This window comes from Simochromis diagramma, unplaced genomic scaffold, assembly GCF_900408965.1.
Source record: "Simochromis diagramma unplaced genomic scaffold, fSimDia1.1 OVJJ01000371.1, whole genome shotgun sequence".
NCBI lineage: Eukaryota > Metazoa > Chordata > Actinopteri > Cichliformes > Cichlidae > Simochromis > Simochromis diagramma.
In genome coordinates, this window is record NW_024386920.1 from 3041924 (window position 1) to 3064169 (window position 22246).

At 41.3% G+C, this 22246-nt stretch overlaps 1 protein-coding gene across 1 annotated transcript; it reads right to left on the reverse strand.

Annotated features, from left to right (window-relative positions):
• Positions 1 to 716: 716 nt before the first annotated feature.
• On the reverse strand, positions 717 to 21787 carry LOC120736526 (SAP30 binding protein). Its single transcript, XM_040036739.1, has 10 exons — positions 21624 to 21787; positions 19957 to 20066; positions 15421 to 15465; positions 10800 to 10839; positions 5540 to 5628; positions 2964 to 3055; positions 2736 to 2848; positions 2602 to 2660; positions 1842 to 1929; positions 717 to 1448 (listed from the first exon to the last, which is right to left on the reverse strand). The coding sequence occupies exons 1-10, from the start codon at positions 21733 to 21735 to the stop codon at positions 1270 to 1272; spliced, it is 927 nt and encodes a 308-aa protein (XP_039892673.1). The 5' UTR covers positions 21736 to 21787; the 3' UTR covers positions 717 to 1269.
• Between the last annotated feature and the right edge of the window lie 459 nt (positions 21788 to 22246).

Genomic DNA, 22246 nt, shown 5'->3' on the forward strand with positions numbered 1-22246 from the left:
AGGTTTAAAGAGTGAGAGCCAATTTAGGAAGTCAGCTTGTGATTGAGGACAAAGTATAAAGTTAATCGCAAAGCTGTGCACGGTATATTTACATCAGTGTAATTGCAGGCCATCGTGGATGATTATACGACAACACCATGACTGGGATCGCAGGGTGAGGTTCTGATAAACAACCGGAAAACAAGGAAGACATTTACTTTTGCATATTTCCGATATTTAGTTAGGCAAGTTAAAGGACTGCACCCACCTTCCAAGTATGAAAGGTTATGAAAAACTATGTGCAGCTTTTAAAAATAACTCAATGGGACGTGCTGCTGCTTTAAAATTCAAGGCAGCTCAGAGCCTGCTGATTCTTGCCAGCTTTAACCCACTACAGTACCTCATAATCACATAAATGTCTTGACACTCCCCTTTCCAGAGAAGTCAGATGAGGAGTGTGAGGTTAGAGTGAGCATAACCTCACCTGGAACGCAGATGCTTCGCCCTGAAAGAAAAGATAGAAACTGTTTGAATGTGTTGGCGGCATCTGCACGAAAGCCAGAGAGAGTCTTCAGTCCAGATTCAGGCCAATGTGTGCAGTCAATAAGAGCTTGTTCCTGGATAACCACGGAGCGTCCTTTCAAAGCACAAAGACGTAACGCTCTCCTAGAAGCAGCCATATGTGAAATGACAGAGGACTGAGTGATCACAGTTTGTGCAAATGACGAGAAACCAAGTGAAAAGGCAACATCTCATCCATTTATTCACCTTCTTATCAATACATACGTACAAGAGTAAAAAAACAAAAACAAACATCTCAGCTCAGAGTCATTCACTGTGCTACAGAAGAACGATTACAATCGAGTGCTACAGCAGGCATGAAAATACTGTACCACAACTATGTATAGAAAAATAAACTTCAGACATTTCAACTACATCTGTTCTGTGAGGGACCCTTTTACAGTTTCAACAATTTCCTGTCTTAAATAAACAAATGTTGCCATCAAATAAAGAAAAAGAAAAAAGCACAATGACATAGTCGCTTGTTTAGAAAGATCTGCATGCATCAGATTTACAGAGGAGTATTGTCCCCGCGCTCAGTTTGGCTTTGTGATGCCATAATTGCAGATACAATCCCAGAGATAGAAGGCAGTTTTTAGTCTTTGTGAGTCCACGAGGAGCAGAAAGAATTTGTGGGCTGGTTCTGAAAATGTGTCCATCACTTTTCACACATATAACGGCTGCAGCACAATACAGGCCGTCGGTCACGCTGCAGCCCGTTCATCATCCTCACTGCTTTGCTTTCTTTAAGATGGTACCCACTGCGGAGATGACGGTGGTCTTGGTACCGCTTGCTGTTGTTGTCACAGAGACGACGGCGGGCAGCGTGGCTGTGGTTGTGATGAGGGTGGGCTGGGCCAGGGTCACAGGGAGTGCAGAGTCCCACTTACTTTTCCTCTTCTGGGCATCTGTGACATAGTAAACACAGGGGAGGAGTCAGTAAGAGCAGGTCTGTGTTTTCTGGATTAACCGATTGGCAGGATGCATCGTTCATCTCATTTTTGTGACCGCCTGCTAGCAACAAAGCGTTTAAAAATTATATTAATTTTAAAATTGTTTATTTGCTACTGTGTCTGTTATCTGTAACAATGGCTTACCAAACAAAAAAAGCCTGAAAAAGCACAAAGAAAAAGAAGAGCCGGCTTCTTGGAAGCAAAATAGAAACAAATAAGAAGTGGCTTAAGATTTTTGGACTGTACCTCACTAACCCAATAGCCTCATTTGTTCGTGTACACCTGAGGTCCAATCTGATCACACTACTACTGGAGCAGCTGAAGCTAGCAGATGTTGCAGTGCTTTACCTGTGGATGTAGTTGTGGTGTTGCTGGTGGTGGAGGCTGCTGTGCTGGAGGGGTTGGTGCCCTTCTTAGTCCCCGTGACAAACTCAATCTGGAAAAAAACAACAACACACACACACATATTAAAACACTGGTTTAAATGGTTTGATTTATTATTGTTTAAAAAAAACAACTTGACCGCAGTCACTGAAAAGCTCAACTTAAGAATCTACAGCAGAGGTTACAATAATATGTAAGCGAAGCATTTTGCACAACTACAAATACTGTGAACAGCTCTGATGTCTCTTAGCTTGAATACTGTAGCTACATAACAGTGGGTTCATTTCACATCAGGCAGAATAGCTGCTGTGCTCTACATGTTCATTCAAGTCCAGCTCAGTGCAACAGCAGGAATGATGCTGCTGATGGCAGCAGGTATCACTATGTTTTTAAACAACATTGTCCTTGGAAACTCCCATCACCCCCAGCATTTAGCTGTCTGAAATGATGCCCAGCATAAAGTCAAAAGAATCCATAGCAAAGAAAGACATACTGGGGGGGGTGGGGGGAGCAGTTGGTTTTTATGTAGCAACCCAGAATGGGTGAAGCCGACAAGTACATCTGCCCTGGGCTGGGCCCGAGCTGCTGTTACGAGAGCTCAACTTGGCAACATTGATTTCTGTGTGTCAGACGGAGGTAAAGTAGAAATGAAGTACAGCTGGTGGAGACTTGCCCCTGATGCAGACTGACAGAGTAATCCACTCTTCTTTGTCGTTAGGCTCACCTTGGTCCGTTCCTTCTTGGCTTTCTCCAGTTTATCCATCTCCACCTTCTGAGCTTTGGCTGGAGGATTAAAAGCAATTATGAGCGCTGATATGAAATCACAAAGAACAAGTAAGCGAAAATAAAAAGACTTACCGAGAGCTTCATAGTAAGAGTCTTCCGACCAAGCATGAGGATCGAACATATCTTTTGGGTAGTTGGTTCCCAGTTCATCTATGGCGCAGAACTGAATGAGCTTCTCGTAAATACTGAAAACAAAGAGGAGCTTCATAAGAGTCAAACAGTACATCTGCTGTCACGTGTAGCTGACAGCCCATGTGCGCGTTTGACGGTGTGGGTGCATTCTCCAGCTGAGCTGCATACCTTGGGTTTCTAAATTCCTTCTTTTGCTGGATATGGGCGTTTGTGTCAAAATCTCCATGGAGTTTCCTCTCATACAGCTTGTGAATCTTCTCCTGTTACAAAACAAACAAACTGGTGAAGGAAGAGAACACACACGCCGCTGTTACAATTCACTTCACTTGTGTCACAATGCAGTGTCACTTAGGAAATAAACAACATGTTTATACCAGGAATGGAGTTACTGTATATGAGTTTCCTGAATTTGCTGAGAAATATTTCACATCCACGTTCAACTAAACCACATAGAGCTGGCACATGTACCCAGATCCACAGTGATGCATGAGGTCTTAATATAGAAAGAGAAGAAATAAGAGGATAGTGCTCTTGTTCATCCATAGAGGTATCTCTATCATCACTACATGTCTAGGTCCACTGTTACTGTGTTAACAGCAACAAAACTAATTCCTGTGCTTCTAATATTAGTGTTTTCTAAAAAGCCATCCCTATTGGCTGGATAATTTGATGTAAACAACTACAAAAAATTACTTTTGAAGACGCACTTTCTGACCTTCCTCAAGTAAACTCTTTAAATGTGCACAATAAATCCCCGACTTAATCAAAATATCTTGTGTGGATTCTTGAGATTAACAAGCACACTAATATTAAACATATCTGGACTATAATGAATTATATTTACTTTCAAGGTTCAATAAGCATCCCTCAACCACAAATAGGATGTCAATAAACAGTGAAATAAACAAGGTTAATGGCTGAAGGCCAGCAGCGAGCATGTCGCGAATAGATCAGCACCAAAATATGCAGTTTGTTCCAAGATGAGTCCATCCCTATAGACTCCCACAGAAAATGCAAAAACAAACATGCTCACAGCATTGTCACTATGGACACTCTGCACCCTTAAAGTAACTGTATGCCCCACTTAAATTGTAATTACAAGTTATGCATTTGTTATGAGAGCAACACTTAGGTGTTGTACCACTTTGGTTAGACAAATGACATTAGAAGCTTCATTGATACTTCTGCACTGATGCATGTAGATCCTATGAGATAAGCTATACAAGTATAGCTGACGACTGTCAGCATTTAAGCACTCACTGGCAGTGATGTTATTTCTCTTTTTATTAAAGAAGTAGCCAAAAATGCACAAGAGGAAACTGTGAGTGACACTTGCTGCAGACTGTCTACACCATGTTGTCACATTTTAACTTTTAAACTACAAAAGAAAACACATCTTTACAAGTCTTCCAATTTGACACTCTCTCTATAACAGGTACAATAGTCAAATATCTACTTTACACTGATGTAAAGCCCCACCAAACCTACTGGTGACTGATAAAACTATTGGAGCTGTTGCAAGTGTTTTTTTTTTTTTTTTTTTGTTTTTTATTAGGCTAACACATGATAGTGATTCTGCTGCTCTGATTTGGACCAGTCTGGACACTTCCTGCCTCTCCCTCAGAAGGTTTCACTTGAATTTCCAGCAGCAAAATTTTGTCAAATGCAGACTTATAAAAAATAAAAACAGATATTGTGGTCAGCTTTTCCTAAAACAGAAATCTTCTCCAGAGATATCCGAGTTTCAGACTGAGCTCAGTGAGTTGGCAGCCAGTGGATCGCTCTAATCTGCTCTAATCTCAAGGTCGCGGTATGATTGCAAAAGGCATTTGGAAACAGTTCACAAAGTGGCTACATTCCAGCGCTGGTGAATTGACAGGAAAAACAGAATATTTGCGAAATCCAATTAAGCCATACTGTGAGAGTACATGTGCTGCAGCTCCTCTGAGCCCAGAGGGCAGGGATATCCAGGCTGTTATGGTGAAGGTGAATCATTAGTTGTTCGTCTGATAGGTGGGGGAGTGTCAGCCCAGAGGGGATACTGCTGAGCTGTTCACTTACTAAGTCAGCTGTATGTCCTGACCTGCCTTTGCTCCTCAGAAGACAAACCTAACTGACTGAAGCTGGAAGCGCCGAAAATGCAAAGCAGCGAAAAGAAATCAGCGGCGGTGATGCTGAGCAGACTGAGGATGACACTGTGTGCCGGTTTAATTACAGGGGTGCGCCTCAGGATTTATGTCGCCACCAGAATGTATTTCTAACCCGAGAGGGAACAAGTGAAAGCTAAATGAGTCGCTTGGCGTCAACAGGAGGTTATTTTCAGTGCATAAATATCCCATATGTTTCGTGTGTGGATGAGGCAGCTTCGAACCTTTAGCGTTTCAAGTCTTGGTTTTTAAATCTGATCTTATGCCAAGGCTGTGAGCGCAGACTGTTTTCTCCCCCCATGGAACCAATTTCTTCTTTTTTAAGCTAATGACAAGTTCTTTTAGGAGGATGAATTTACTACCTGGAAAGTAGTTATCCAGCACATAAACAAGTCTACAAAACCCCAGATTATTCAATCAAGCCCTTATAAAACCCCAAACCCCAGCTTTAACCACACCCCCCCAATCTGATTAGCAGGCATAACTGTGGCCTAAGTGGTGTTACTCAAGCTGCTTGCATGATACAACAGCATTAAAGCGTGTGCTGCAAGTGAAATGTATGTGGTTAAGAGAACGTTTAATAGTGGTGTTGGGTACCTGTAGATGGCTGGAGCAGCGTCCGGGGGGTTCGGGGGGGATCTTGATCTCGTCAGGTGACATGTTTCTCACCTTTTCTGAAAACAGAGCTGGAAGGAAAGAAAAATAAACATAAGCCTAATGTGCTTTCACCTCTGTGGCTTTTCCCTGCGTGTCTTTACATGCAGGATTAGCTACGTTAGACGGCTAAAATGTAGAAGTACATCCACCAAATGAGAAATTGGAGAGAAGGTGGTGGAATACGGACATGAATTGGAGAAGAAACTCGATTAATGTGCGTCAAAGTATTACTGGAGAATTCCTGAGCACCCTTGTGTTCATCTTACTCCTAAGTGTGTGCCAGTAAGTTTTACAGGGCAGTGTGGTATGAAGAGAGCATGTCCCAGGCAGGGAGTGGCTGCTGTTGGGGCTTGTATAGAGAAGGCAGACTCCTTTCGTCTCCTTTGTTTTGCTCGACTTGTCTCCCTCTGCTCTCTCTGACTGCAGGCCAGGCATTCTTCTGTGTCACTAACTCTTAATCACACAGACACAGTCATTTAGAGCTGTCAGTACTTCGGTGAGTAGATGCTGCAAGTGTGCATGTATGTGCAGATGGAGGAACTCGTGTCTGCTGAAGTTCTATGAAGAACACTGACAAGTAAGAACCTGACTGGACATGAAAAGACCAAAAAGAATGTGCTTACTGTGTCTTGTTTAACACTTTAGCTTACAGAGCAGAGCAAAATCCCATCATCACATACGCACAACCCAATTACTTTTATTCTTATATTTAATGTTTTTATTCAATTCAAAAGAAAACATCCCACCCAGCTTTCAATCAGGGAACATAAGGGGAAAAAATCCCGTTAGACCTAAAGTCATTTATCAGAGTATATATTCAAATTCCTGACACAAGACCAAAAACCAAACCTGAGCTCCCCTTCAGGTGTTACAGGATTAAAAATAGACAATTCTCTTAGCAAGCCATCATTTAAAATGGACTTAGGCAAAGTGGAAAACCTGTGTTTGGAAATAATGGAGACTGCATCATCTTGGCTCTATGTGAGCAGAAACATTACTGCAACACAGTTAAGCAACATGTGCCAGAGCTGAACTCTGCTCGTGTGCAGACACGATGCTAATCATTTTCTATCTTCATCAGCCTGCTGATCATGATCATATGGGTCCACAGAGGCGCACATGTCTATACTGTTTTGGTGCACCGATTGCCCGCATGTCAGAAGACTAAGAGGCGGAGCACCTCTCTTTCCCTTTTGTTGGATAACTGATATGGTTATAGTTAACCTCCCCCGTTGGGGTAAAGGAGGGGCAGGGCGTTCCCTCTGTTGGCTAAACACAAAAGTAAAGCTGAGCATGCATGTGCATAGGTTCATACGCATGCCTAAGATGTGAACTAGTTTAGAGATATATAGAGATATACAGAGATATTCAGTTACGTGAACATGAACTGGTCTTGTGTAAATAGTCTGTGGCACTAAACCTCAGTTATTAGAGACAGAAAACTTCTGTAGCCCCAAACAATAAAAACCTGACAAGGCAAGTCCGATGACTCAGAGGCATTAGGTGGTAGCTTGGTATTTTATAAAACTCTCTCTACACAAAGACTTGCAAACACTGTCTAACAGTGCTGCTGCAACAAGGTTTAACAGTGTGGAAGCCTGCTAATCCACTTAAAACAACCTGAGATTTACTTGACAATTTTGTGCCCTTGTACAAACTCTAAACACTAAAGTGCGTCGGATGGTAGTAGCAGTGTAAGTGTGAATAAATCACAGCCTGTGTAATAAATACAAAAATAAATAAATCCCTGCTAATTATTCAGCTCAGCATGGGAAGGAATATTCTCAAACAACAGGAAGAATCTGAGAGTAATAAACAGACAGAGAAAAGATTATATTCTGTTTCTAAATCACCATCTGTCTTCCTAAAAACAGACAGAAAGTCAAAGTCTGTGCCCTGGGGTTTTTTTTCTGGGAAAGGCAGACAATGTCCGTCCCTTCAGTAAACAGACAAAGAGCCATCTTCAGCTTGCTGACAGAAGGCTTTTAGCCAGATGCTCTGTGACATTTACTGACAGACAAGACGGAGGAGCCGAGCTCCACTGCAGGAATGCCAAGGGTCCGGGCTCAGGCTATGAGTCACACTGACACTACAGTACACTCGTGGCAATAGCAACTGCTTTGAAAGCTTTAAAATCGCACTAGTGCATCTCCTTTTCCTCTGGGACTTGTTTTTATGCCTGAGCCAGGCTAGAAGTTTGGAAGAGGTGACGGTAGCGGGAAATTATTTGTGAGCAGCGGCCATTCCTCTCGTGGAGAGAGATGTGCTGACACCTTTTAAAATGATTTTCATCCATTTTATAAACAAATATGTTACACAACTCTTCTCACACTCATTTTCTGCGAGACATTCTTTCAAAATAAAACATTTAATCCATGAGAAATCACAATTTTGATTGTAATTATGAGTTGTCTACCCTCGTGGCAATGCATTACCACATGTCAAATGGGTGTCGCACTGCCTAATCTGTGCCATCATCCGCATCCAGCTGGGGGCTGCATTAACCAACAGCAGAGAGAGACGGTCAGTGCCAGAGGTTTACAGTCTAAGAGGTTGGTGTATAAAACGCCACTCCCTGTATCACTCATATCCTGCCTGATTTGATGTTTCCTTACACACCTGTACAGATCAGTCATTACTCACTAACCACTGCCAGGTCCTTGTTAGTCCTTCATTTATTAGTCAGTGGACAAAGAGGCTTGAATAAGTCAACTAGGTCTAGGTAGTGATTCATACACCTACTGTACCAACACCCAGCTGGCATTGCAAAAAAATCTGATTCTTTCACATATTTTTGAAAGAAATTCAACAAATGTATTATTATCCTTTTAAGCAAATAATTACAGCCATGTCTGAGGCACTCAGCTTTGAGTGCTATTAGGTTCTACAAAGGATAAGTCAGAATATATATACTGTACTTTTTCCAAAAGGTGTAATTTTCTACAACAATTGTTTTTTTTTTTTAAATATATTTTTTACACTTGACTAAAAAAAAGGCAAACTGTGGATTTCCCGGGGATTACATTCAGCTAAAGAATCACAGGTTTTCTGCAAAGATATCAAGCTCTAACGTAAATCGAATGCAATTTAGTACCTCCTGGATGATCGTAGCAGCCATCTATATATCATCACATCTTTTTAAATTCATTTCAGGTGGGCTTCATTAAGGATAAAACTAAACTATTAAAGATTACAACTTTAACCAGGCAATAACCATCTCAGCTATATGTGGCTAACCAGCAAAGCAACAAGGCTGTTGTTGGAAAACCATCTTTATAATCACTCAGTCACTGGATATTGGACAGTTTTAACATAAACTGTATATGAAATACAGTTTATGTTAAAACTGTATTTCTCTACAAAGTTTGGCTAATGTACTGGAGTATAATTATAGCCATCCACATTTCACTGCAAAGAATGCCTCCTGGTCTTGTCTGCATCTTTACATTCATTTACAGTCAGTTACATAGTTACGAGTTCAAAGGTGGCCGCTGATGTCGCTGCAAAGTCTCAGAGCCATCTTGGATACAACTTTTGTTTTTTTCCAATAGGAAGAGGGCCATGTGACACATCAAACTTATTGGTACTGTCACAAGAAAAACAATGGTGTGCTTGGTTTCAACGCAACTTTATTCTTTCATGAGTTATTTACAAGTTTCTCTTTGTTCACAGCCATTAACATGTCGAACCCATCACTTTTGTTGTTCCAACAGTCTTGGAGGGATCCATCCAATGTGGGTTAGTGTCAGACCAATAGCGGTGGTTTTGTTTGTTAACTTCACCATTCACATAAAAGTTTGCCTCATCACTGAACAAAATCTTCTGCGTGAACTGAGGGCTCCTGTTCCAATTTTTGTTTTGCCCATTTTGCAAATTCTGTGCGCCGATCTGGGTCATCCTCGTTGAGATGCTGCAGTAGCTGGAGTTTCTAAGGGTGCCATTTGTGAGTAGCTAATATCCGCCGAAGGGATGTTCGACTAATGCCAGTCTCCAGTGACATGCGGCGAGTGCTATGCTGTGGGCTCTTGCTGAACGAAGCTAGGACAGCCACTGATGTTTCTTCATTAGTGACAGTTTTCTTGCGTCCACATTTTGGCAAATCCAACACTGAACCAGTTTCACGAAACTTAGCGAGCAGTTTGCTAACTGTAGCATGGGAGATGGGTGGTCTCGTAGGGTGTCTTGCATTGAAATCTGCTGCAATGACCCGGTTACTGCGTTCACCAGATATCAACACAATTTCGATCCGCTCCTCACATGTTAACCTCTTCGACATGTTAATGGCTGTGAACAAAGAGAAACTTGTAAATAACTCATGAAAGAATAAAGTTACGTTGAAACCAAGCACACCATTGTTTTTCTTGTGACATTACCAATAAGTTTGATGTGTCACATGGCCATCTTCCTATTGAAAAAACAAAAGTTGTAGCCAAGATGGCCGACTTCCAAATGGCCACCATGGTCACCACCCGATCTTGAGGAGTTTGCCCCCTCACATATACTAATGTGCCACAAACAGGACTTTAATATCACCAACCATTCCCATGTTATTACGGTGTATCCATATAGATGGCCCACCCTGTATATACAGTGGAACCCTGACTTACGAATACCCTGTTTCACGAAAAATTCAAGTTACGAAGGCACCGAACGGCAATATTTCTGCCCGTGTTATGGCAAAATGCCCGAGTAACGAAACCGCTGGCTCTGATTGGCTCAGCCAAGCCTACAATGCCCACAATGCCTTCCGAATCATGTGACAACCCCTTGGCTTCCGTACTTGCGCTTCGCTGTTCCACTTGAACGACGCATTGTGGTTCTAGTTAGCAATTAGCCTATAGTTCAGCATCGCCTCACTCAAAACGTGCAATGGGTGCTTCGACTTACGAAAATTTTCGACTTACGAAAGACCCTTGGGAAGAAATTAATTTTGTAAGTCGGGTTCCACTAAAATAAAAAAAAAATAAAAAATAATTTTTTTATATATATATATATATATATATATATATATATATAAAATCAAGTCCATTTTAAGAGCTTGTGGACAACAGAGGGGAATATATCACAGGCTTGGGCTAATACTTCTGTGTAGGGTCAGTTTATTGTTCAAAGTTAAAGATTGAGCACAAGGATTACTTTAATCCTTTAATTGCTGCTCTATATTCTGCGTGAGCACGTGCGAGTTCATGCGTATACTCACCAACTAGCTCCTTGGGGTCCTTTTTTTCTGCTTCTGAGATCTAGAAATCACAAGAAAAGGGGTGAGAGTGGGAGGGCAGAAAAATGAAAAAACAGGGGACATTTAGGCCTCTTTTTATCATTAGTGCTCGATGGTGGGAAATAAACGCAGCATCAGTCATAGATATTATGAGACCATGATTCCTGCTAGGGTTTAGTTGGTGAGATGAATGATCTAATCAAAGGTGTTAGATAATTAAATAACTCTTTATTGTCATTGCACAGTCATACATAGTACAATGGTACAATGAAATTGGAAAACTGTACAGGTGAAAAAGAGAGAGCTAAAGACAAAAGCTCATTCTCTGTATACCTGAAACCTAAAAATCACAGAACCCAGAAGCAGACTTCACACACTACAGAGCAGTTTCTTAGCAGTAACAGAAGCCTGAACTGTAAATCTTAGAGAAGATTCCAGAGAACGCCTTGGCTCAGCAGGAGGAGGAGTCTTGTACAGCCCTTAAAATATGCCGCCTATTGTGCCAGCATTGTGGGCATAACACAGGTTCAGCACAAAAGAACAGCGCTGTTATTCACAGGAATCATGCTGTCACCTAGCAACTGCACGGGCACATCAAAGAACTGTCCTGAAGTGGGCCAAATCACAAGGTGGTGGTGGAGGAGGGAGGACGGCAGAAAGACATGTAAATACAGCAAAGAACCCCAGCAAAAAAAAAATTAGACTATTTGATACAGAGCTTAAAATTAAACGAATTAATTAATTTAACAAAAAAACAAAACAAAAAAAAAACCACTCATCACTTCACTGATCCTCCAGTTGGCACGGCTTCCCCTTTTAGCTCGCCCTCACAGTAAGGTCACAGTAAGCAGCTTTTCAGGACTTTTGTACAGAGAATATAAATTTAGCCGTCTCACAAGGCCACACCAAAAATATTACCACCCTTTCAGATCAACAACAGGCCCTTCTAATTTCAGCTAACTGTGCACATCGTCAAGCCATCTGCCTAGCATGAGTAAACACGGACTTGTAACCACACATATACCAAAAGATTATTCACTGGAGGGACGCTGATCACGTATCTACTCATTTAAGTTTTAATTACTGGAAACAGTGTAATAAAGGCCAATGCTACATTATTATAATAACAGAATATGGTGTTGAATACACCATAAGGGGGTTACTTCTAATTCTACATTTTCTTCTTTCTTGATGGGATTTATGTGAGACAGCTGTATGAAATATCAGCTGTTAGCGTTTTGTATACATCCAGCAAACTGGGAAAAAACGATTTAAGACTGACCGGATTGCTTTAATTGTATCAGCTGTATAAACAAAGCGATATGCTTCCTCGTTAAAAGGAGCACTCCACTGAACATGAGGTTCAGTCTGTTTGTCACCAGGAACAGTTCTGTGTGTGGAAGACCCACAGAAAGTGGTCTCCAAGTGGATTTGAACTCAGGCCTCTGCAGCAGCAGCATTTTAGCATGTGGGCTGCCCTCTTATAACAGACTCATTCAGCACTGCTACAATAGCAGGAATATTATTACTATTATTATTATTACTACTATTTTGTTTCCCTCTCCTTTGGGCTGCTCCCTTGAGAAGATGAAACAGTGGATCATCTGCCTCCATCTCATCCTATTACCAGCATCCTTTTTGTGTCACAAAACCTTCTTTCACTACATTCATGAATGATCTCTGTGGTTCTTTTTTCAGCGTCACTGTGTCCAAACCACACAGCTCACCATCTCAAACCTTCCCCTTTACTCTTGCTGTTATTCTTCTGTCCAAAATCATTCCTCTTCTCTTGAGAGCGAACCTCCAGCTCTCTTAAACCTGCTCACTGCTCATCTGTCATCTTTCTTGCTCATACATGTCGTGCACCACCCTCACTTCCCTTCCACTTTTACATGCAGTATCACAGTTTCTCTCTTCAAACGCCACCATTTACTTTCTTTAGACCTACAAAGACAGTGAGGCTCCTTCTGATCTGTACTCTCAACACTCTCAGAAGGAAACATTGCATCTGCAGTGCAAAAAAGCCATAATGCTGCTCACTGATTGTCACGTCTCTCCTTAGTCTAGCTTCAACAACTCCTGGTATGGTTCATTATCTTCAGAGCGTTTTTCTGGGCCAACCTCCTTTCGACCCTTCATATCTGGCCTCACCTCCTCCTTGCTAATCCTCTGCACACCTTGATTCACTAACTGTCCTCCATCTGCTCTCTCATTTTTTTCATTCATGAGATCCTCAAAGTACTCTTTTCACCTTCTCAATACACTCTCTTCTTTTGTTTATGACATTTCCATCGGTATCCTTGATCACCCTAACCTGCTGCACATCCTTTCCAGCCAAGTGCTTTTCTCCTTCCTTAGTGTTCAAGCTCCAGGATCATTAGCCTCGAAGGAACACTTAACACCTTAGTGCTACTTGTTAGCATGTTAAACTGGGAAAAACGAAACACTGGAGAGAATTGCCTGGATTCATAAAACCACATAGATTTTGGGTAACAGAATGAGAATTATAGTCGAGATAGTGGTTAAAAAATGTGTAAATGAAATAAATTGGTCACACCACATAAAAACAAAACTGACTTTTTCACCAGATGGTACTAGAAGGTGAGGATCCCAAAATTCAGAGCACTACTCTCAGATATGTTGGACAATAATATCTCTAAATATTTCAGAGCTCTGTCACTTATGACATTTAGTTTGTCTAATTATTATTTTTTTTTAAAATTAACATATCCTCCAGCAAGCTTAAAAATTATGAGCAAGATTATAGAACAATCCATTTTACTGAAAATTAAAACTTCCAGGCAATTATTAAATAAGCATTACTGGAAACATAACAGATCCCCTCTTCTCAATATCTCAGTTGGTCACCAACTAACAGAAACAGTGCTTTGAAATTAAGCGATAGGGACTCTGATGCACGCTCTTCAAGGAAACGTTCTCCTGTAGTAGGGGGCTCTGCTGCACAGCTATCACAGATCTAAAAAGAACTATCAACTTTATCGACAATACAAAGGCTTCACAATACAGATTATCCCCTTTATCTCCATTCCAGCAGACAGTTTCCCATGCCCGAATGTGTAAACTCAATGTTTTCTTAAGATCTCAGACTAGATCACAGTACAATCTAAAACATTAAAGGAGAACTTGGACATATCCAACCACAGTTCTTATCGAGCACAACAGTCTTTGTGGTTAGATGAGGCACTGCACACTCACAATTAAGACACGTATCACACCAACACCTAACAGCTGCCATTCACAGATAAGCCAACTGCAAACGACAATAAGTTTGAGGACAAAGTGAAAGCTAATATAAACATTCACTCTCTTTTTGGGTTTCTAAATCTAAACCCAAATATTAGCCTGTTGACCTAACATCTGCTTATGCAGACTACACTGCTGCTAGATTTCACCGCAGAATTTCTAGCAAAACCAAAATGAGTAGTATCCTATTGCTTTATAACAATATCTTAGTGATGGTAACAAAAGCAAGAAAACACATCGAGGCTTTAAACTCTCTCTCCCAACATAGCCAAAATTACACGACAACCTCTGCTTTTAATGCAACTGCTCACAAAAGGTATTTGCAGCAGGTTTAAATAACACTACTAAAGACATGGGACCGTTTCCAAAATAGTTGGGATGCTTTGTAAAATAAAAACTGTCCTTTGGACACAGACATTCTCCAGATTATATGAATATACTTTAAATGATCAGATATTCATTGTAATCTCTCTGAAGGTTTACTCCATTTAAATCAAACTGGTTTTCTTCTGCCTTACTTCAGTTCACTTGTGCAGATGTGAACATGGTAATCACGCTAGTAAAACAAATTGACTGCACTGAGACCCTTTGGAGGAGGTGGCCTCAGTCTTCATTTATGGTGTGAATAGGATTCTTATGTTCTATAGTGAATAAAATACGGGTTAACGAGAGCTGCAAATTGTTTTTTTGTTTTTTTAATTTTCATTTTGCACCACATCCCAACAGAAGAAAGTGAAGTATTTCCCTACAAAGTACACAGAATGTGTTTCATTAACTTTCCTGGAAATGTTTCTCTTCCATGGCAATAAAGCTCTACATGTTGATACACGCAGCACTGAGAAACCACATCATGAACCACAGTTATCATTACCATACTGCAATGTCCTTTCATTGCCATCACTTCATGATGTGGCATAACCAACAGGCAAAACTCACAAAATCCCCTCAGACAGCCATCACAGAAATGTTGTAAATCAAAGCCTCAGTCAAGCTATACATCCTCTGCCAAACAGTGCAGCAGGAAGCTGGCACACCGTCTGGCTCATACAGTTTGAAAACACATACAAAGGGTGGGGTTAGTATGGTGTGAAGGTCCTAGTAGTGTGCTTTACAGAATCAACACCGCTGGTTCGCCTCTTCACTTTAAGCCACACATGAAGATGCATCAGTGACTCATAGCGTACTTCAAATCCATGAACCCACAGCACCATCTAGTGAATATGCTCTATCGCTGCATGTTGTGGCCGCCATCGCTGTGCTTCAGGTTAGTCACAAAACAGAATGACAAACTAATCAGGCTTAATCACTAAATCTAATCAATCCCACAGTGTTCAAATACCTCAAAGTCATCTGCGTCCCTCCCCTCGTCAGATTCGTCCACTTCCTATAAAAACAAAAATGCAGAAGGTTAACACTGTAAGGGGCAAAAAGGAAAAGAGACCATAATGGGGAGCCGAGCAGCAGGACCAACAGCCAGCACTGGGCTGAAAACCTATTAGTCAACTATTTCATCTACAAGTGGGCCTTAAATAAAGCATTTCTGGGAGGTTGTAAGGCTGACTGTGATTTCTAGTAACTTAAGCAAGGCTCGCAAAATTTCAAAATCTCTGGTAGCCCTTTGAGCCGACACTCTTCAGTTTTTGGTAGCCCAAAATAAATTTAGGTAGCCCGAATAAAAAAGAGAGCAATTTTTTGATGGATGTTTTGTTTCCTGTTTTGTTTCCTGTACAATATTATACATTAAAGTATAATATTGTAACGGAAACAAAAATTAATCAAAAAAATTGTTAAAAAACAAATCACAACATTGTATAAAAATTACAATCATCAACTCAAACACTTGGTTCTCATTGAACAGAAATTTCTATGAACTTGTAAGAACTGTGTAGGACATGAATCAGTCTGTGTCAGATCCTGAATATGACATTTCCACTGGAGTCACGGGTCAGAGGTAAGTGGAACCAAGATCTAGGCCATTTGCTTTTTGAAGTTTGCAAAGACTGCTAAATTTTGCCAGTGGTAGTTCACTCTTTGCAACATAGTACGCTGTTCTAAACAGATTTTTCAGGACTTCTTCTTGTGCTTGGTTTATTTTTAGTATGTTTTTGCAATGGTCTTTCTTAAAATTACTGGTCCCAGTAACAAAGGCGCTTCTCGACTCAGAAATCGAATGAAACTCACAACACACCTGGCAGAACATCATGTTATTTAGCTTGTCATATTCCAGCCACAGAAATTCTTTTGTCCATGAAACCAAAAAAGCTGCGCTTTTTTTTGCCTCATTGTCTGATTTGTCATAACTTTTCCGTTTTGTGGTAGGCTTTTCTTTGGCTGTCCCTTCTTCACCCTGACCTGTCTTACAGTGGGGCAAAAAAGTATTTAGTCAGCCACCGATTGTGCAAGTTCCCCCACTTAAAATGATGACAGAGGTCAGTAATTTGCACCAGAGGTACACTTCAACTGTGAGAGACAGAATGTGAAAAAAAAACATCCATGAATTCACATGGTAGGATTTGTAAAGAATTTATTCGTAAATCAGGGTGGAAAATAAGTATTTGGTCACCTCAAACAAGGAAAATCTCTGGCTCTCACAGACCTGTAACGTCCTCTGTAAGAAGCTTTTCTGTCCCCCACTCGTTACCTGTATGAATGGCACCTGTTTGAACTCATCATCTGTATAAAAGGCACCTGTCCACAGCCTCAAACAGTCAGACTCCAAACGCCGCCATGGCCAAGACCAAAGAGCTTTCGAAGGACACCAGGAAAAGTATTGTAGACCTGCACCAGACTGGGAAGAGTGAATCTACAATAGGCAAGCAGCTTGGTGTGAAAAAAATCAACTGTGGGAGCAATCATCAGAAAATGGAAGACATACAAGACCACTGATAATCTCCCTCGAACTGGGGCTGCACGCAAGATCTCATCCCGTGGGGTCAAAATGATCATGAGAACGGTGAGCAAAGATCCCAGAACCACACGGGGGGACCTGGTGAATGACCTGCAGAGAGCTGGGACCAAAGTAACAAAGGTCACCATCAGTAACACACTACAACGGCAGGGAATCAAATCCCGCAGTGCCAGACGTGTTTCGCTGCTGAAGCCAGTGCATGTCCAGGCCCGTCTGAAGTTTGCCAGAGAGCACATGGATGATACAGCAGAGGATTGGGAGAATGTCATGTGGTCAGATGAAACCAAAGTAGAACTTTTTGGTATAAACTCAACTCGTCGTGTTTGGAGGAAGAAGAATACTGAGTTGCATCCCAAGAACACCATACCTACTGTGAAGCATGGGGGTGGAAACATCATGCTATGGGGCTGTTTTTCTGCCAAGGGGACAGGACGACTGATCCGTGTTAAGGACAGAATGAATGGGGCCATGTATCGTGAGATTTTGAGCCAAAACCTCCTTCCATCAGTGAGAACTTTGAAGATGAAACGAGGCTGGGTCTTCCAACATGACAATGATCCAAAACACACCGCCCGGGCAACAAAGGAGTGGCTCCGTAAGAAGCATTTGAAAGTCCTGGAGTGGCCTAGCCAGTCTCCAGACCTCAACCCCATAGAAAATCTGTGGCGGGAGTTGAAGGTCCGTGTTGCTCGGCGACAGCCCCAAAACATCACTGCTCTCGAGAAGATCTGCATGGAGGAATGGGCCAAAATACCAGCTACTGTGTGTGCAAACCTGGTAAAGACCTATAGTAAACGTTTGACCTCTGTTATTGCCAACAAAGGTTATGTTACAAAGTATTGAGTTGTATTTTTGTTATTGACCAAATACTTATTTTCCACCCTAATTTACGAATAAATTCTTTACAAATCCTACCATGTGGATTCATGGGTTTTTTTTTTTTTCACATTCTGTCTCTCACAGTTGAAGTGTACCTCTGGTGCAAATTACTGACCTCTGTCATCATTTTAGGTGGGGGAACTTGCACAATCGGTGGCTGACTAAATACTTTTTTGCCCCACTGTATTTGGCTGAGCAGAACTAAAACACCGGCGTAAATCCTGCTGCTTTTACACAGGCACTCACATAACGGTCAGCGATTCTCTGCGCAATCAACCTCTCACATGTTTAAGCTTGCTGTGGGAGATTTCACTTGTCATGTCTGAATAGTAAGCTAATCACCAATAAGACGATGTCAGAGGAATTGGTGCGCAATTAATCGTCACTCACCAATCAGTGCTGCCGCTCTCTATACACCGTTCACGCGATCGCAAAGTGAAAGCAAAAAACAAGCGCAAATTCAAACGCGATTTCAATGTGTCACATATTGACAGTGGCTCACCGATGCCAATGACATAATTGCTCAGCTACATTTTCAAAAGAATGCAAAAGCATCGACATACATTTTTCCTTCCTATGATAGCCCGACGGGCAGGGCTGAGATAGATTTTGGCAGCCTGACTGGAAAAATTTTGCGAGCCCTGTTAAGAGTGTGATACATGTGTGCCCAAAGAACACTTCAAAAATTTACAGTTTCATTTAAAGTTTGATGCAAATTAAAACATTTGCAAAGGTGGCTACAGCAATAGTATGGAGGGAAAAAAGTAAAGCACTAATACCCGCTCTCATAATAATGCTTGTATACGTGCTTGGGTCTGTATGGCTGCTCTGCACCCGCTCTCAGCCTAACAACATTGTCTATATTGCGACTTTGGTGAGCTAATGTAATCTGCACAAAGATGCCAGAGAAAACAAACAGCATTGTAACGGAGCGCTTTAAGAATAAGCTCTAAAACTAACAAGTAACTAAAGGATAATTTATTGTCCCAAAAATGTGCCAGTCTGCGTTCTGGTTTGCTTTTGGACAGAGCACAGACGGAAGTTTTCACCCATCACAAACTTGCCACCGCAAAATCCCAAATACACGTCACTGGATGTGAATGTTGATTGGTTGACAAGTGAATAGGGAGGGGTGTGACAGCAGAGATTACCGGGAATAGGAGAAGCGTGGAAAAATCTAAGATTGTAAAAACAGTAAAAGTACAGACAGCGCCTGCAGTGGACACTTCATTGATTTTAAACACTGTTAATCTTCAGCTCTTTGTACATTAAAAGTTCGGTCTTTTCTGAAGCTTGCTGACAGACCAACAACAGGACAAGATAGCTCAAAGATCAGTTGTATTACAAGTTTCTTATTTTTAACCCTGGCTCCATCTGACCACAAACAGACAGGCTGTCAGTGACCACCCACAGATTGGATTCGTGCAATCCCAGGTCAAGCATAAAGCAAGCATGGATAAGACTACATATGTGGCATTCAACATCAAACAAAGGAGGAACCATGGTTTGTCTTAACCAACCGTTAGCCTTTTGATGTTGAAGATTTTGTCATTGATTAGTGGTCTTTGATCAATGGTCATGAGAATTTGCATCTTAATGATCAATGAACTGATCTCCCAGTCCACTGCTCCTTCGGGCGTGCTAGTTTCAGTCATTATGCAAATGTACTGAAACCTGCAGTCAGCCAAGACTGAAGAAGTCACTTGGATAAGTGACGAAACGTTTCTCCCACTGAAAACGCTACATCCAGATAAACAGAATCAACTTTTGGGGATGTTGAAGATTGCATTTATGCTTATAAGAAATCAAATAATGTGAACCTAAAACTAAAGAAAAGAGGAAAAAAAAAAGTACTTTGGTGATGCTGATTTTGTAGTGGGGAGATCCTGATTATGATGCAGATCCAACCAAGCAATCAGCCTTCCAAACCCCTCTGTACTCAGTGAAGATTCAATGTCTCAAAACACACCACATACTCCGAGAGCACACAACACGTGAACTGTTTTTCTGTCAGCTAGAGACATCAGTGGAATGGAACTGATTGATGAGTAAAAATCAAATCTAGAAAGCTCAGAATTCAAAACTGACCGAGTTGTTTTCTCTGCTGTCTTCATCTGCAGACTCTTTTTCTTCTGGGTCCACGGTTTGGTTCAGGTCATCCTCATCATAGCGATATACAAGGCTTCCTACACGCCCCCCTATTGATGCGAGATGGGGGGGGGGGGGGGGTCACAAAGACACAGAAGTAAAAGAAATCAATTAGGCAGCAAAATCATTCTTTTATTTCACACATAACTAATTTTGAGTGATAACATTCTAACTATTGAAACCTCAAAGTAAGCCAGCCTATGAGACAACAGGAAATAGCCAAAGAAAGAGTTCGTCCTCAGTTTTAAATTATCTGTTCTAGCCCTCATTGCCTAGACTAAAGCTCAGCAACACTGGGACCTCACTAATGGTCACTATACTCTGAAAACTTTACCGACTCCCTAAATTGGCACTTACTCATGAATCCCTGCTCTGAAAGCTTCTGTGCCAACTAACAACCACATGTCATATTTCTCTCGCTCTCAAGAAATTTACTTTAAGCTTTAAAATTAGAAGAGCTCAGTGGACAAAAAGGTCCCCTTATACTGATGTATATTTTATCAATGGGTTATTAATGTAAAGCGGTTTTACTACTGGTGTAGTTGCTTCCAGTGGAGTACATTATGCACATCCATCTGTAGCTAATGACTACTTAATTTGAGATTAATCTGATAATTATTCTGTCCATTAACAAATTGAAATATGGGTTAGTAAAATTAGGATTACAATGATTTTATGTCACAAGTCATAATCCAGCAGTCCAGAAACAAATCAGTATATTTGTTCCTTGTGTGCCAACAGACAGGCTTTGGCTCTTTAAGAAAGGACGATATGAGAAATAAACATAATAAGGCCAACATGAAAACTGCCAGTGGATCACAACTATGGGAAAATATACTGGGATATAGGGTTGTACATTTCCGGTAGCTTTATTTTGCAGTCAATTGCTACTGCGAAGGTGTACTCAAAAATCATAACCAAAATACGAAAACGGAAAGATTGCGTTAAATTACAAAGAGCAGAGGGTGGGAACATTCACCATTGCTGTGTCATAAAAAAAATCAAATGATCAATTTTGATGTTTGAAGAGCGTAGATCGATTGTTTGTTTACATCACTCAACACAAGCAGAACTGTATTACTGCATGCAGAAGACACATCGTCCACATTCAGAAGCACATCTCTGTGTAGTGACAGTTCTTATGATTTAAACAGGCAAAGGGACGGCAGTAAAAACTCCGGACCTGTGACAGCATCAAGTACGCTGGTGTTCCAATTGTACAAATCGCGAATCCGTGCTCGTGCTCTCGGCAAGTCCGGACTCGCGTACTTGAGAATTGAGTAAGGGCCTATCTCACCAGTGAACAAGGTTATCTCGGAGTCAAGAACACAACCCGGTATCCTGACACAAAACGCACCCTCCTCCGTTAACTAAAGACGCATGTTAATTTCCGTTTGACAACAGTTTCTCTCAATAAAAAACACCATCCAGCGAAATATGCGCATATTATCTTTTACGAACAAAACAACATGAACATGAAGATCGTCTAACTAGCTACATGCTAAAGTTAGCTCCCACATGAAGTTCCGCAGTAAGGCTGGCGGACCTACAGCAAAGTATTTCATAGTCGTTAAACGTATGAAAGGAATTTAAATACTTTTATATACCTGATTCTTCTTGTTCAGGGTCAGAGTCGGGCTCCGAATCATCTCCATAGACCGCTAAAGACGACAGCAGCGTACTCTTTTTACCGCTCGCCATTTCTGTGTAGTATCGCATAAACGGTGGGTCGCAGAATATTGACGTCAATAAAAAGGTAACACATCGAAGGAACTGGTCTGCCACTGGGAAATGTAGTCATTTTGTTGGCCAGCGTTCATTCTTCTTCCTCTTCTTCTTCTTCTTCAGTCAAGTTTAACGGCAGCTTGCATCTAAAACTGTTGCATTACTGCCATCTCCTGGCTGTTAACCGTCCGTCACTCTTCAATCCTCAGATCCTCTTGATGAGACCAGTACTTCTCAAAAAACGAAAAACCACCACTTTCCCTTCACCATGACTTAACTTATTAACCACTTGTTCAAATGTAAGTTCCCTTCCACCACTCATTTCACCCTACATCACCCTCCTGTGACTTACATACTTCCTACAACTAAGGAGTACATGCTCAACCGTCTCCATATCAGTGCACCCATCACACAACCCAGTCGGATATTTCCCTATCCGAAAAAGAGTACCATTTAAAAAGCAGTGGCCCGTTCATATTTGACTGATAACAACCTCCTCACGTCT